General features: G+C 46.0%; 1 protein-coding gene across 1 annotated transcript in view; it reads right to left on the reverse strand.

Moving 5' to 3' along the window:
- Positions 1 to 18,143, reverse strand: part of ANKRD52 (ankyrin repeat domain 52) — a 62,480-nt gene that overhangs the window by 17,125 nt on the left and 27,212 nt on the right. The window contains 8 exon segments of the mRNA XM_033083415.1: positions 2,216 to 2,298; positions 3,820 to 3,965; positions 4,045 to 4,128; positions 6,070 to 6,157; positions 9,381 to 9,600; positions 13,538 to 13,655; positions 15,625 to 15,712; positions 17,636 to 17,837. Of these exon segments, the coding sequence (XP_032939306.1) occupies positions 2,216 to 2,298; positions 3,820 to 3,965; positions 4,045 to 4,128; positions 6,070 to 6,157; positions 9,381 to 9,600; positions 13,538 to 13,655; positions 15,625 to 15,712; positions 17,636 to 17,837 (1,029 nt within the window).

Here is an 18,143-nt window from a genome sequence, read left to right on the forward strand (position 1 = left end):
AAAAATTTGGATTGGAGGTGATCACAAAATTAATTTGGGTTGGGGGTGATCACAAAAATCTTTTGGGTTGGGAGTGAGCACAAAATTAATTTGGGCTGAGGGTGACCACAAAATTAATTTGGGTTGGAGGTGAGCACAAAATTAATTTGGGCTGGGAGTGACCACAAAAAAATCATTTGGTTGGGGGTGAGCACGAAAATCTTTTGGGTTGGAGGTGATCACAAAAAATAATTTGGATTGGGAGTGAGCACAAAAAATCATTTGGGTTGGGAGTGATCAGAAAAATCTTTTGGGTTGGGAGGGATCACAAAATTAATTTGGGTTGGGGGTGAGCACAGAAATCTTTTGGGCTGGGAGTGATTACAAAATTCATTTGGGTTGGGGGTGATCACAAAAAAATCATTTTGGGTTGGGGGTGAGCACAAAAAATAATTTGGGTTGGAAGTGATCACAAAATTAATTTGGGTTGGGGTGATCACAAAAAATTTGGGTTGGGAGTGACCACAAAAAATAATTTGGGTTGGGGGTGAGCACAAAAAATAATTTGGGTTGGGAATGACCACAGAAATCATTTGGGTTGGGAGTGAGCACAAAAAATTTGGGTTGGGAGTGACCACAAAATTAATTTGGGTTGGGGGTGATCACAAAAAAATAATTTGGGTTGGGGGTGATCACAAAATTAATTTGGGTTGGGAGTGACCACGAAAAATCTTTTGGGTTGGGAGTGAGCACAAAAAATAATTTGGTTTGGGGGTGACCATGAAATTCATTTGGGCTGGGAGTGATTACAAAATTCATTTGGGTTGGGGGTGAGCACAAAAATCTTTTGGGTTGGGAGTGAGCACAAAATTAATTTGGGCTGGGGGTGATCACAAAAAATAATTTGGGTTGGAGGTGATCACAAAATTAATTTGGGTTGGGGGTGAGCACAAAATTCATTTGGGTTGGGAGTGAGCACAAAAAATTTGGGTTTGGAGTGACCAGAAAAATCTTTTAGGTTGGGAGTGAGCACAAAATTAATTTGGGTTGGGGGTGAGCACAAAAAATTTGGATTGGAGGTGATCATGAAATTAATTTGGGTTGGGAGTGACCACCAAAAATAATTTGGGTTGGGGGTGAGCACAGAAACTCACCCCAGTTGCCCTGGGACACCTCCCAGTAGCCCAGTTTATTGGACTCCTGGAATTTTTGGGATTTTTGTCTAACTCACTCAGCCTCACACCAATATATATATAAAAAATAAATTAAAAATAAATCTGGATGTGTTAATTGTCATCACAATAATATTATTAAAAATAAATTTGTATGTGTTAATTGTCATCATGATAATATTTTTTAAAATGAATCTATGTGTGTTGTCATCACAATATTTTAAAAAATAAATCTGTTTGTGTTAATTATCATCACAGAGGTGACATAGGGGTGAATTTGGTGACACAAGGGTCACACAGAGGTGACACAGGGGTGACACAGGGGTCACACAAGTGAATTTGGTGACACACAGGGGTGACACAGGGGTCACACAGGTGACAGGGGTGACACAGGGGTGACACAGGGGTGACACAGGTGAATTTGGTGACACAGGTGACACAGAGGTGACACAGGGGTCACACAGGGGTGACAGAGGTGACACAGGAGTGACACAGGTGATACAGGGGTGAATTTGGTGACACAGGAGTGACACAGGTGACACAGGGGTCACACAGAGCTGACACAGGGGTGACACAGGGGTGAATTTGGTGACACACAGGGGTGACACAGGGGTCACACAGGTGACAGGGGTGACACAGGGGTGACACAGGGGTGAATTTGGTGACACAGAGGTGACCGAGGGGTGACACAGGGGTCACACAGGAATGACACAGAGGTGACACAGAGGTGAATTTGGTGACACAGAGGTGACACAGGGGTCACACAGGGGTGACAGAGGTGAATTTGGTGACACAGGGGTCACACAGAGGTGACACAGAGGTGAATTTGGTGACACAGAGGTGACACAGGGGTGACACAGAGGTGAATTTGGTGACACAGGGGTCACACAGGGGTGACACACAGGTGAATTTGGTGGCACAGGTGACACAGAGGTGACACAGAGCTGACACAGGGGTGACACAGAGGTGAATTTGGTGACACAGAGGTGACACGGGTGAATTTGGTGACACAGGGGTCACACAGAGGTGACACAGAGGTGCCCCAGGTGACAGCCCTGTCCCACCTTGCTGCAGGCCAGGTGAAGAGCTGTGTTCTTGTTGACATCCAGCACAGTAATGTTTGCTTTAGCTTGGAACAGCAGGAACTCTGCAAGGAGGAGAGGAGCTGCTGAGGAGGGGCCACAGTGTCCCCAAATGTCCCCAGCAGAGGGGACAGCTCTGTCCCCAAAGCCTCAGAATGTCCCCAGGAGAGAGGACAGCTCTGTCCCCAAAGGCTCCAGGCTCAGGGAAGAACCTCAAAATGTTCCCACAGGTGACTGCCACCTGAGCTGCCACCTGAGCTGCCACCTGAGCTGCCCAAAACTGCCCAGGGTGTGACATGAGAGTGACACAGAGGTGCCACAGCTCTGTCACTGCAGGCTCCAGGCTCAGAGAGGAGGAGCCACAAAATGTCCCCACAAGTGGCTGCCACCTGAGCTGCCCAGAACTGCACAAGGGGGACATGAAGGTGACACAGAGGTGACACAGAGGTGACACAGCTCTGTCGCTGCAGGTTCAGGGAAGAGAAGCCACAAAATGTCCCCACAAGTGGCTGTCACCTGAGCTGCCCAAAACTGCCCAGGGGGACACGAGGGTGACACAGAGGTGCTGCAGCCCTGTCCCCACACACTGCAGGGGACAGCACCCACCCCAGGGGACATCACCCAGCCCCAGGGGACAGCACCCACTGCTGGGGACAGCACCCACCCCCAGGGGACAACACCCAGCCCCAGGGGACAGCATCCACTGCTGGGGACAGCACCCAGCCCAGGGGACAGCAGCCACCCCCAGGGGACAGCAGCCACTGATGGGGACAGCACCCTGTCACTGCGGGGGACAGCACCCACCCCACGGGACAGCAGCCACCCCCAGGGGACAGCAGCCAGCCCTAGGGGACAGTACCCACTGATGGGGACAGGAGCCACCCCAGGGGACAGCACCCACTGCAGGGGACAGCACCCAGCCCCAGGTGACAGGAGCCACCCCAGGGGACAGCACCCACTGCTGGGGACAGCACCCTGTCACCACAGGGGACAGCAGTCACCCACTGCTGGGGACAGCAGCCACCCCTAGGGGACAGGAGCCACCCCAGGGGACAGCACCCACCCTAGGGGACAACACACATCCCCAGGGGACAGCAGCCACTGCAGAGGACAGCAGCCACCCCAGGGGACAGCACCCACCCATCCCAGGGGACAACAGTCACCCCAGGGGACAGCACCCTGTCACTGCAGGGGACAGCAGCCACCCCTGGGGACAGGAGCCACCCCCAGGGGACAGCACCCACTGCTGGGGACAGCACCCAGACACTGCAGGGGACAGCAGCCAGCCCCAGGGGACAGCACCCACTGTTGGGGACAGCACCCACCCCAGGGGACAGGACCCACCCCAGGGGACAGGACCCACCCCAGGGGACAGCAGCCAGACACTGCAGGGGACAACACCCAGGGGACAGCACCCACTGCAGGGGACAGCAGCCACCCCCAGGGGACAGCATCCACTCACTGCTGGGGACAGCACCCACCCCCAGGGGACAGTACCCTGTCACTCCAGGGGACATCACCCAGCCCCAGGGGACAGCAGCCACTGCAGGGGACAGCAGCCTGTCACCCCAGGTGGCAGCACCCACCCACAGCCGCCGTGTGCCCGTGCTCTGAGGCCACCATCAGGGGGGTCCTGCCCAGCTTGTCCGCCGTGTCCACCTCGGCCTGGTGGCGCAGGAGCAGCTGTAAACCATGGACGTTGTCTGCGAAGGCAGCAGCGTGAAGGGGGGTCCTGGGGAGGCCAAAATCCAGTCAGGGCTGTCCCCAGGGGGAGGGGACAGAGCTGGAGGGGACAGGGAGGGGACACTCACCTTCCTTTGGCATCTCTGCTATTAACAATCTTGGCACCCAATGCTTCCACCAGCATCTCGGCAGTGCCGTCCTGGTTGTTAATTCTGGGGAGGGGAGAAGGGAGTGAGGGAGGGAGGGCAGGGCTGGGCTGGGAGAAATACCCCAGGAACTGATGGGGTGAAAAAATCTGGAGTTATCTGGGGTGAAAAAAATCCTTTCAGCACATCCCAGAAATTCCTGGGGTGAAAAAATTCATCCTGCAAATCCCAGGAGCTCCCAGGAATTCTTGGGGTAAAAAACCTTGGAGTTATCTGGGGTGAAAAATCCTTCCAGCACATTCCAGGGGCTCCCAGGAATTCTTGGGGTAAAAAATCCTGGAGTTATCTGGGGTGAAAAAACCCTCTTGCACATTCCAGAAATTCCTGGGGTAAAAAGATCTGGAGTTATCTGGGGTGAAAAACCCTTCCTACACATTCCAGGAACTGCTGGGGTGAAAAAATCCATCCTGTACATCCCAGAAATTTCTGGGGTAAAAAATCCTGGAGTTATCTGGGGTAAAAAATCCTTCCTGCATATCCCAGAAATTCCTGGGGTGAAAAACCCTGAAGTTATTTGGGATGAAAAATCCTTCCAACACATTCCAGGAACTGCTGGGGTAAAAACACCTGGAGTTATCTGGGGTAAAAAAAATCCTTTCTGCACATCCCAGGAATTCCTGGGGTAAAAAAATCCTTCTAGCACATTCCAGGGGCTCCCAGAAATTCCTGGGGTAAAAACCTCTGAAGTTATCTGGGGTAAATAAAACTTCTTGCACATCCCAGAAATTTCTGGGGTGAAAAAATCCATCCTGCACACCCCAGGGGCTCCCAGAAATTCCTGGGGTAAAAAACCTGAAGTTATCTGGGGTGAAAAACCCATCCCGCACATTCCAGGAATTTCTGGGGTAAAAAAAATCCTTTCTGCACATCCAAGAATTCCTGGGGTAAAAAAAACCCTGGAGTTATCTGGGGTAAAAAAACCCCTTTCTGCACATCCCAGAGGTTCAAAGACCTGGAATTATTTTGGGGTAAAATTCTCCTTTCAGCACATCCCAGAGGTTCCAAGATATGGAATTACTGGAATTATTTTTGGGGTCAACCCCCATTTCCATCACATCCCAGAGTTCCAATCCTGATTATTTTGGATATTTGGATTATTTTGGATATTTGGAATTTTTTTTAATATTTGGATTTTTTTTTTTAATATTTGGATTTTTTTTGATATTTGGATTTTTTTGGATATTGGGATTATTTTGGATATTGGGATTATTTTGGCTCAAACCCCATTTCCAGCACACCCCAGGGCTCCCACCCTGGATTATTTTGGGCATTGGGATGATTTTGGATATTTGGATTATTTTGTGTATTTGTCTGATTTTGGATATTTGGATTATTTGTATAATTAGATTATTTTGGCTCAAACCCCATTGACAGCCCACCCCAGGGTTGCAATCCTGATTATTTTGGATATTGGGATGATTTTGGATATTTGGATTATTTGTATATTTGGATTATTTTGGATATTTGGATTTTTTTGGCTCAAACCCCATTTCCAGCACACCCCAGAGGTTCCAACCCAGATTATTTTGTATATTTAGATTATTTTGTATATTTGAATTATTTGTATATCTGGATGATTTTGGATATTTGGATTATTTTATATATTTGAATTATTTGTATATTTGTCTGATTTTGGATATTTGGATTATTTGGATATTTGGATTATTTGTATATTTGGATTATTTTGGCTATTTGCATTATTTTGAATATTTGGATTTTTTTGGCTCAAACCCCATTTCCAGCCCACCCAAGGGGTTCAAGACCAGATTATTTTGTATATTTGGATTATTTTGTATATTTGAATTATTTGTATATTTGGATGATTTTGGATATTTGGATTATTTTGTATATTTGAATTATTTTGTATATTTGGCTGATTTTGGCTATTTGGATTATTTGTATATTTGGATTATTTTGTATATTTGGATTTTTTGGGCTCTCACTTACACTGCACAGTGCAAGGGGGTGAAGGGGTTTCCCTCCAGGTACGAGAACGGGTTGTGTTCAAGTAACAATTCCAGACAATCTTCGTGCCCTGAGGAGAGAGGAGCAGATCCCTGAAATCCCAAAAAAACAAAAAAAACCCAAAAAAACCCAAAATTCAACTCCAACCCTCCCCAGAGCTGCAGCTCCTCACTGGAGGTTTTCAGCTCCACACATCCCCTCCCACACTGAGGGCTGCATTTAGTATTTAATATTTATTATTCATTATTTATTATCTATATTATTATCTATATATTTTATATATAATATAAAATTATATGTAAGATATAAAAACACATATTATATATTATATTTTATACTTTATATATTATATATGTATATATTGCATTTATTACATTATTTATTATGTATTATTTATTAAAAATCACCAAAAAATCACAAAAGACCCACAAAAAACCCCACCAAAAATCACCAAAAAAACCCCCAAAAAATCACCAAAAAAATCATAACAAAAATCACCAAAATCACCAAAAACTCACCCAAAAAGTCACAAAAAAATCACCAAAAAATCACCAAAAAATTACTAAAAATCGCAAAAAATCACCGATCACAAAAAAATCTCATAAAATTCACAGAACATCACTGAAAAAAATCACCCAAAAATCACTCAAAAATCACAAAAAAATCACAACAAAATCACAAAAAAATCACCCAAAATACAAAAAAAAAATCACAAAAAAACCCAAAAAAATCACCAATCACAAAAAATCACCGAAAAAAATCACAATAAAATTCACAAAAAACCCCCCAAAAAAATCGCCAAAAAATCACAAAAAAAAATCACCAATCACAAAAGAACACAAAAAAACCCACCCAAAAAATCAGCAAAAAAAATCAGAAAAGATCACCCATCACAAAAATCAGAAAAAAATAGTAAAAAAATCAGAGAAAAATGAGGAAAAAAGCAGAAAAAAAAATCACAAAAAACCCCACAAAAATCAGAAAAAAATTACCAAAAATCATGCAAAACCCACAAAAAAACCAACCAAAAAAACACCAAAAAGAATCATAAAACCCACTAAAAATAATTAAAAAATCACCAAAAAAAATCCCAAAAAATCACAAAAAATTAACAAAAAAGTAAAAAAAATCACCAAAAAACCACCAAAAAACCCACCAATCACAAAAGAACACAAAAAACCACAGCAAAAACATCAGCAAAAAAATCACAAAAAAAATCAGAAAAAATAAGAAAAAAATCAGAGAAAAATCAGAGAAAAATCAGAAAAAAATCAGAAAAAACCCCACAAAAATCAGAAAAAAATTTAGCAAAAATCACACAAAACCTACGAAAAAACCCATCAAAAAACCAACAAAAAAATCCCAAAACCCACTAAAAATCATTAAAAAATCACCAAAAAAAATCCCAAAAAATCATCAAAAATTCACAAAAATTCAAAAAAAATCACCAAAAAACCACCAAAAAAACCACCAATCACAAAAGAACACAAAAAGACACAGCCAAAAAATGAGCAAAAAAAATCAGAAAAAAATCAGGAAAAAATCAGAAAAAAATCAGAGAAAAATCAGGAAAAAAGCAAAAAAAAGCAGAAAAAACCTCACAAAAAATCTGAAAAAATTACCAAAAATAACGTAAAACCCACAAAAAAACAGCAAAAAAACACCAAAAACAAATCACAAAAACCACTAAAAATCATTAAAAAATCACCAAAAAAATCCCAAAAAAATCACCAAAAATTCACAAAAATCACCAAAAAACCACCAAAAAACCCATCAATCACAAAAGAACACAAAAAACCACAGCCAAAAAATGAGCAAAAAAAATCAGAAAAAAATCAGAAAAAAATCAGAAAAAATCAGAGAAAAATCAGAAAAAAATCAGAAAAAAATCAGAAAAAACCCCACAAAAATCAGAAAAAAATTACCAAAAATCACGCAAAACCCACAAAAAAACCAACAAAAAAAACACCAGAAAAAATCACAAAAACCACTAAAAATCATTTTAAAATCACCCAAAAAAATCCCAAAAAATCACCAAAAATTCACAAAAATCACCAAAAAACCACCAAAAAACCCATCAATCACAAAAGAACACAAAAAACCACAGCCAAAAAATGAGCAAAAAAAATCAGAAAAAAATCAGAAAAAAATCATAAAAAACCCCACAAAAATCAGAAAAAAATTACCAAAAATCACGCAAAACCCACAAAAAAACCAACAAAAAAACACCAGAAAAAAATCACAAAAACCACTAAAAATCATTTTAAAATCACCCAAAAAAATCCCAAAAAACCACCAAAAATTCACAAAAATTCAAAAAAATCACCAAAAAACCACCAAAAAACCCATCAATCACAAAAGAATACAAAAAGACACAGCCAAAAAATGAGCAAAAAAAACCACAAAAAAAAATCAGAAATAAATCAGAAAAAAATCAGAGAAAAATCAGGAAAAAAGAACAAAAAAGTAGGAAAAAAAATCACAAAAATCCGAAAAAATTACCAAAAATCACGCAAAACCAACAAAAAAACCAACAAAAAAAGTAGGAAAAAATCACAAAAACCACTAAAAATCATTTTAAAATCACCCAAAAAAATCCCAAAAAATCACCAAAAATTCACAAAAATCACCAAAAAACCACCAAAAAACCCATCAATCACAAAAGAACACAAAAAGACACAGCCAAAAAATGAGCAAAAAAAATCAGAAAAAAATCAGAAAAAAATTGTAAAAAACCCCACAAAAATCAGAAAAAAATTACCAAAAATCACGCAAAACCCACAAAAAAAACCAACAAAAAAACACCAGAAAAAATCACAAAAACCACTAAAAATCATTAAAAAATCACCCAAAAAATCCCAAAAAATCACCAAAAATTCACAAAAATCACCAAAAAACCCATCAATCACAAAAGAACACAAAAAAACACAGCCAAAAAATGAGCAAAAAAAATCAGAAAAAAATCAGAAAAAAATTGTAAAAAACCCCACAAAAATCAGAAAAAAATTACCAAAAATCACGCAAAACCCACAAAAAAACCAACAAAAAAACACCAGAAAAAATCACAAAAACCACTAAAAATCATTTTAAAATCACCCAAAAAAATCCCAAAAAATCACCAAAAATTCACAAAAAACCCCCACAAAAATCACCAAAAAATCACCAAAAAATCACCAAAAATTCACATAAAATCACAAAAAAAAATTTTTAAAATTTTTTTTTAAAATCCCAAAAAATTCCCACATTAAAAAAAAAAAATTAAACTCCCTTTAAAAATGATTTGGAAGTCTCACCGCTGTAAGCAGCCCAGTGCAAGGGGGAGAAGCCGCTGTAATCCACGCCGGAGTCCAGCGGGTCGGTGGCCAGCGCCGCCTGCAGCAGCGTCCTCAGCACCTCCAGGTGGCCGCAGGCCGAGGCCAAGTGCAGGGGGGTCCGGCCCTTGAAATCGCGGCACAGGACGAAGGCATCGTGGTCCAGCAGGGCAGCCAGGCAGTCCTCGCAGCCTGTCACGGCCTGGGGACAAAAAAATATAAAAATTGTATCAGTGTGAGCGGGTTTGGGGTGTCAGAAAACCCAAAATCCAGAAATCACATCACTGTGGGGGATCGGCAATCCTCGCGGCCTGTCATGGCCTAGGGACACAGAAATACAGAAATCACATCAGTGTGTGGGGGTTTGTCAATCCTCGCAGCCTGTCACGGCCTGGGGGGATAAAAATATAAAAATCACATTATTGTGTGGAGAATTGGGGTATTAAAATACCCAAAATTCTGAGATCACATCAGTGTGTGGGGGACAGGCAATCCTCGCGGCCTGTCACGGCCTAGGGACACAGAAATCCAGAAATTATATCAGTGTGAGGGGAATTGGGGCATTAAAATACCCAAAATCCTGAAATCATATCAGTGTGTGGGGGATTCTCAATCCTCACAGCCTGTCACGGTCTGGGGGGATAAAAATATAAAACTCATATTATTGTGTGGGGAATTGGGGTGTCAGAACTCCTAAAATCCTGATATCACATCAGTGTGGGGGGGATTGGCAATCCTCACGGCCTGTCACGGCCTGGGGGGGCAAAAATCCCAAAATCATGTCATCCTGTGAGAGACTGGGGTATCAGAAAACCCAAAATCCTGAAATCACATCAGTGTGTGGGGGATTGTCAATCCTCGCGGCCTGTCACGGCCTGGGGGATAAAAAAATATTAAAAATCACATTATTGTGTGGGGAATTGGGGCTTAAAATCCTGAAATCACATCAGTGTGTGGGGGACAGGCAATCCTTGCGGCCTGTAACGGCCTGGGGACACAAAAATCCTGAAATCACATCAGTGTGTGAGGGATTCTCAGTCCTCGCAGCCTGTCACGGCCTGGAGACACAGAAATCCAGAAATTATATCAGTGTGTGGGGAATTGGGGTGTCAGAAAACCCAAAATCCAGAAATCACATCACTGTGGGGGACAGGCAGTCTTCGCGGCCTGTCACGGCCTAGGGACACAGAAATACAGAAATTATATCAGTGTGAGGGGAATTGGGGTGTCAGAAAACCCAAAATCCAGAAATCACATCAGTGTGTGGAGGATTGTCAATCCTCGCAGCCTGTCACAGCCTGGGGACAAAAAAATTGTAAAATCACATTATTGTGTGGGGAATTGGGGTGTCAGAATGCTGAAATCACATCAGTGTGTGGGGAATTGTCAATCCTTGTGGCCTGTCACGGCCTGGGGGACAAAAATCCTGAAATCACGTCACTGTGAGGTGGTTTGGGGTGTCAAAAAACCCAAAATGCTGCTGGCTGTCCTGATATCACATCAGTGTGTGGGGGATTGTCAGTCCTCGCGGCCTGTCACGGCCTGGGGGGATAAAAATATAAAAATCACATTATTGTGTGGGGAATTGGGGTGTCAGAACTCCCAAAATCCTGGTATCACATCACTGTGGGGGACAGGCAATCCTCGCGGCCTGTCACGGCCTGGGGGGGCAAAAATCCCAAAATCACGTCATCCTGTGAGAGACTGGGGTGTCAGAAAACCCAAAATCCTGAAATCACATCAGTGTGTGGGGAATTGTCAATCCTTGTGGCCTGTCACGGCCTGGGGGACAAAAATCCTGAAATCACATCACTGTGAGGTGGTTTGGGGTGTCAAAAAACCCAAAATGCTGCTGGCTGTCCTGATATCACATCAGTGTGTGGGGGATTGTCAGTCCTCGCAGCCTGTCACGGCCTGGGGGGGATAAAAATATAAAAATCACATTATTGTGTGGGGAATTGGGGTATTAAAATACCCAAAATCCTGAAATCATATCAGTGTGTGGGGGACAGGCAGTCCTCACAGCCTGTCATGGCCTGGGCACACAGAAATACAGAAATTATATCAGTGTGAGGGGAACTGGGGTGTCAGAATCCTGAAATCACATCAGTGTGTGGGGGATTGGGGTGTTAGAACTCCCAAAATCCAGAAATCACATCACTGTGGGGGACAGGCAATCCTCGCGGCCTGTCACGGCCTGGGGACAGAGAAATCCAGAAATCAGATCATCCTGTGGGGAATTGGGGTGTCAGAACAGCCAAAATCCAGAAATCACATCAGTGTGTGGGGGATTGTCAATCCTCGCGGCCTGTCACGGCCTGGGGGATAAAAAAATATTAAAAATCACATTATTGTGTGGGGAATTGGGGCTTAAAATCCTGAAATCACATCAGTGTGTGGGGGACAGGCAATCCTTGCGGCCTGTAACGGCCTGGGGACACAAAAATCCTGAAATCACATCAGTGTGTGAGGGTTTCTCAGTCCTCGCAGCCTGTCATGGCCTGGAGACACAGAAATCCAGAAATTATATCAGTGTGAGGGGGATTGGGGTGTCAGAAAACCCAAAATCCTGAAATCACATCACTGTGGGGGACAGGCAATCCTCGCGGCCTGTCACGGCCTGGGGGGGCAAAAATACAAAAATTATATCAGTGTGTGGGGGACAGGCAGTCCTCACAGCCTGTCATGGTCTGGGGACAAAAAAATATAAAAATCATATTATTGTGTGGGGAATTGGGGTGTCAGAGCTCCCAAAATCCTGCTGCTGTCCTGAAATCACATGAGTGTGTGTGGGATTGGGGTGTCAGAAAACCCAAAATGCTGAAATCACATCAGTGTGAGGGGGACAGAGAATCCTCGCAGCCTGTCACAGCCTGGGGACACAGAAATCCAGAAATTATATCGTTGTGTGGGGAATTGGGGTGTGAAAGTAGCCAAAATGCTGCTGCTGTCCTGAAATCACATCAGTGTGTGGGGACAGGCAATCCTCGCAGCCTGTCACGGCCCAGGGGGACAAAAATGCTGAAATCAGATCATCCTGTGGGGGATTGGGGTGTCAGAACAGCCAAGATCCTGAAATCACATCAATGTCTGATGGTTTGGGGTGTCAGAATACCCAAAATTCTGAAATCACATCAGTGTGTGGGGGACAGGTAATCCTCGCGGCCTGCCACAGCCTGGGGACACAGAAATACAGAATTCACATCATCCTGTGGGGATTTGGGGTGTCAGAAAACCCAAAATCCAGAAGTCACATCAGTGTGTGGTGGTTTGGGGCACCACAACACCCAAAATCCTGATATCACATTCCAGAATTCCAGAATCCACAGAATCCCAGAATTCACAGAATTCAGAGAATCCCAGAATCACAAAATCACAGAATCCTAGAATTCACAAAATCACAGAGTTCCAGAATTCAGAATCCCAGAATCACAAAATCACAGAATTCTCAGAGTTCCAGAATTCCAGAGTCTCAGAATTCACAGAATCCCAGAATTGACAGAATTCCAGAATCCACAGAATCTCAAAATTCCCAGAATCCACAGAATCCCAGAATCTCAGAATTCACAGAATCTCAGAATTCCCAGATCCCAGAATTCCAGAATTCACAGAACCCCCAAATCACAGAATCACAAAATCACAGAATTCACAGAATCACAGAATTGACAGAATCCCAGAATTGAACAAAATTCCAGAATTAACAGAACCCCAGAATCCCAGAAATCACAGAATCCCAAATTTCACAGAATCCCAAAATTCACAGAATTCACAGAATTCCAGAACCCCAGAATCTCAGAATTCACAGAATCCCAAAATCACAGAATCCCAGAATCCCAAAATTCATAGAATCACCCCAGACAGACAACTCCAATATTTTATCAATTCTTGTATAAATCCTCCCCACAGGCAGGGCAATTTTCTTATTTTATAACTTTTATATTTTCTATAATTTTTATAATTTCTATAATTTCTATATTTTTCTTATTTTTTATAACTTTAATAATTTGTATAATTTGTATAATTTTTACGATTTTATAATTTCTATAATTTTTATATTTTTAATAATTTTTATCTTTTTATAATTTTATAGTTTTTATAATTTTTATAATTTAAATTTTTATAATGTTTATAATCCTCACCCCGCGGTGCAGCGCCGTCCGGCCCCTCTTGTCGGCGGCGTCGGCCGTGGAGCCCTTGTCCAGCAGCAGGTGGACACAATCCACGTGTCCATTCATGATGGCCAGCATCAGAGGGGTCCTGGCAGGGAAAAGGAAAATTGGGAATGGTCAGGGTCAGCATCAGAGGGGTCCTGGCAGGGAAAAGGGAATGTTCAGGGAAAATGGGGAATGGTGAGAGGGAAAATTGGGAATAGAGGTCAGGGAAAATGGGGAATTATGTGAGGGAAATGGGGAGTGGAGGTGAGGGGAAATTGGGAATGGTGAGAGGGAAAACTGGGAATTCTGTGAAGGAAAATTGGGAATTGTGGTGAGGGAAAATGGGAATTGTGGTGAGGGAAAATTGTGAAGGAAAATTGGGAATGGTGAGAGGGAAAACTGTGAAGGAAAATTTGGGAATAGAGGTGGGGGATAACTGGGAATGGTGATGAGGGAAATTCAGGAATGGTGGTGAAGGACAGGAATGATGCTGAGGGACAGCCAGGAATGGTGGTGACACCTCTGGGATATTTAAGCAGGAAGAAATTTCTGCTTAATTTGATTTTCAAAGGTTCTTGCAGCGTGTGGGATGAACTGAGCACAACCCCACTGCCACCATTCCCATTCCCATCCCAATATTCCCATTCCCATTCCCCCCATTCCCCCCATTCCCATTCCCCCCATTCCCATCATTCCCATTCCCAATATTCCCATTCCCATTCCCACCATTCCAAATATTCCCATCCCACCATTCTCACCATTCCAATTCTCAATATTCCCATTCCCCCCATTTTCATTCCCAATATTCCCAATATTCCCATTCCCAATATTCCCATTCCCATAATTCTCCCCATTCCCAATATTCCCATTCCCCTCATTCCCATTCCCAATATTCCCATTCTCAATATTCCCCCCATTCCCAATATTCCCATTCCCACCATCCCCATTCCCCCATTCTCATTCCCAATATTCCCATTCCTCCCATTCCCACCCTTCCCATTCCTACCATTCCCATTCCCAATATTCCCATTCCCCCCATTCCCATTCCCAATATTCCCATTCCCACCATTCCCATTCCCAATATTCCTAACATTCCCATTCTCCCCATTCTCATTCCCAATATTGCCATCCCCACCATTCCCACCATTCCCATTCCCACCATTCCCATTCCCATTCCCAATATTCCCATTCCCACCATTCCCATTCCCAATATTTCCATTCCCAATATTCCCATTCCCACCATTCCCATTCCCTCCATTCCCAATATTCCCATTCCCCCATTCTCAATATCCCAATTCCCATTCTCACCATTCCCATTCCCAATATTCCCATTCCCAACATTCCCATTCCCCCCATTCCCATTCCCAATATTGCCATCCCCACCATTCCCACCATTCCCATTCCCACCATTCCCATTCCCAATATTCCCAGTCCCACCACTCCCATTCCCAATATTCCCATTCCCAATATTCTCATTCCCCCCATTTCCATTCCCACCATTCCCATTCCCATTCCTCCATTCCAAGCCCCAATATTCCAAATCCCCCCATTCCCATTCTCATTCCCAATATTCCCATTCCCAATATTCCCATTCCCACCATTCCCATTATTCCCATTCCCATTATTCCCATTCCCAATCCCCCCATTCCCACCATTCCTATTCCCAATATTCCCAATATTCCCATTCCCAATATTCCTACCATTCCTATTCCCACCATTCCCATTTCCATCATTCCCATTCCCAATATTCCTACCATTCCCATTCCCACCATTCCAATTCCCAATATTCCCATTCCCAGTATTCCCATTCCCCCCATCCCCAATATTCCCAGTATTCCCATTCCCATCTCCCTCAGGAAGGAGCAGCAGGAGCTGAGGAAGGACGAGCCCAAACTCTCCTGAAATTCTTCCACCACCAACAAACCCAACCAATTCCATCCACCTCCCGTTCTTCCCGATTTTTGGGGATTGCTGAGGGATCCCTCCCGGCCCTGCCCTCGGCCTGGGGTGTCCCTGGGGCCGGGGTGTCCCTGGGGCCGGGGTGGCCCTGGTGGCCCCCAGGGGACACTCACTGGCCGTGGATGTCCATGACGTCGGTGATGTCGGCGCGCTCCCCGCTGTCGATCAGCAGGTGCAGGGAATCCGTGTTCCCGTTGGCAGCTGGGATGGGAAAAGAGAGAAAAAGAGAGAGAGGATGGGGAAAGAGAGAGGGGAATGGGGGAGGGACAGGGATGGGGAAACAGGGATGGGGAAAAGAGAGAGGGAAATGGGGGAGGAAACAGGGATGGGGAAAAGAGAGAGGGGAATGGGGGGAGGAAAGAGAGAGGAGGGAAATGGGGGGAGGAAACAAGGATGAGAAAGGGAACAGGAAAAATGGGGGAAGGAAACAGGGATGGGGAAAGAGGGAAGAGGAAAACATGGAAGAGAAAAAAAGGGGTGAGGAAACAGGGATGAGAAAAGAGAGAGGAGGGAAAATGGGGTGAGGAAATAGGGAAGAGGAAATAGGGAAAAGGGAAAATGGGGTGAGGAAACAGGGATGAGGAAAAATGGGGGCAGGAAACAGGGATGAGAAAAGAGAGAGGAGGGAAAATGGGGGGAGGAAACAGGGATGGGGAAAAGAGAGAGGGAAAATGGGGGAGGAAACAGGGATGGGGAAAAATGGGGGGAGGAAACAGGGATGAGGAAAAGAGGGAAGAGAAAACAGGGGTGAGGAAACAGGGATGAGGAAAAGAGAGAGGGAAAATGAGGGGAGGAAAGAGGGATGGGGAAACAGGAATGAGGAAAGAGAGAGGAGGGAAAATGGGGGGAGGAACAAGGATGAGGAAATAGGGAAGAGGTAAAATGGGGTGAGGAAACCAGGATAAGGAAAAATGGGGTGAGGAAAGAGAGAGGAGGGAAAATGGAGGGAGGAAAGAGGGAAGAGGAAAATGGGGTGAGGAAACGGATGAGAAAAAGAGGAAAGAGAAAAAAGGGGTGAGGAAATAGGGATGAGGAAAAGAGAGAGGAGGGAAAATGGGGGGAGAAAAAGGGGATGAGAAAAGAGAGAGGAGGGAAAATGGGAGGAGGAAACAGGGATGAGAAAAGAACTCACCTGCAGCTCTCCAAGCCCCTCTCCCCACCCCTGGGATCACCTGAACCCTGGGCTCACCTGCAGCCCTCCCACCCCTCTCCCTAGTCCTGGGCTCACCTGCAGCCAGGGCTCACCTGCAGCCCTCTCCCCACACCTGGGCTCCCCTGCAGCTCCACCAACCCCTCACCTGCAGCCAGGGCTCACCTGCAGCTCTCTCCCTACACCTGGGCTCACCTGCAGCTCTCTCCCTACACCTGGGCTCACCTGCAGCTCTCCCAGCCCCTCACCTGCAGCCCAGGCTCACCTGCAGCTCTCTCCCCACACCTGGGCTCCCCTGCAGCTCCACCAACCCCTCACCTGCAGCCTGGGCTCACCTGCAGCTCTCCCAGCTCATCTGCAGCCAGGGCTCACCTGCAGCTCCACCAACCCCTCTCCCCACCCCTGGGCTCACCTGCAGCTCTCCCAGCTCACCTGCAGCCCTCTCCCAGCCCCTCACCTGCAGCTTGGGCTCACCTGCAGCTCACCTGCACCCCTCTTCCTACACCTGGGCTCACCTGCAGCTCTCCCAGCCCCTCACCTGCAGCCCAGGCTCACCTGGGCTCACCTGCACCCCTCTCCCAGCCCTGGGCTCACCTGCAGCCAGGGCTCACCTGCAGCTCTCCCACCACTCTCCCCACCCCTGGGCTCATCTGCACCCCTCTCCCAGCCTCTCACCTGCAACCAGGGCTCACCTGCAGCTCTCCCCAGCCCTGGGCTCACCTACAGCTCACCTGCAGCTCTCCCAGCCCCTCACCTGCACCCCTCTCCCCACCCTGGGCTCACCTGCAGCCTGGGCACACCTGCAGCCCTCTCCCCACCTGGGCTCACCTGCAGCTCCACCAGCCCCTCACCTGCAGCCCTCTCCCCACCTGGGCTCACCTGCAGTTCTCCCCAACCCTCCCCACACCCTGGGCTCACCTGCAGCTCACCTGCAGCCTGGGCTCACCTGCACCCCTCTCCCCACCTGGGCTCACCTGCAGCGTGCAGAGGCGTCCACTTCCTCCTCCTCTCCTTGAGCAGGGCGGAGGCGCCGTGGCTGGTGAGCACCTGCACGCAGTCGCTGGCGCCGCGCTCCGTGGCCAGGTAGAGCGCGGTGCGGCCCTGCTGGTCCCGCACGTCCAGGTTCACCAGCGTCTCTGCCAGCGCCTTGAGAGCTTCACAGTGACCGTTGTAGGCCTGGCACGGGGGTGGGGACACAGGGATGGGGACAGGGGGACAGGGATGGGGACACAGGGACACAGGGATGGGGACACAGGGACACAGGGATGGGGACAGGGATGGGGACAGGGACACAGGGATGGGGACAGGGACACAGGGATGGGGACAGGGATGGGGACACAGGGATGGGGACACAGGGACACAGGGATGGGGACACGGGGATGGGGACAGGGATGGGGACAGGGACAGGGACACAGGGATGGGGACAGGGATGGGGACACAGGGATGGGGACACAGGGATGGGGACACAGGGACACAGGGATG

Source organism: Catharus ustulatus, chromosome 31 (genome assembly GCF_009819885.2).
Source record: "Catharus ustulatus isolate bCatUst1 chromosome 31, bCatUst1.pri.v2, whole genome shotgun sequence".
Classification (NCBI taxonomy): domain Eukaryota; kingdom Metazoa; phylum Chordata; class Aves; order Passeriformes; family Turdidae; genus Catharus; species Catharus ustulatus.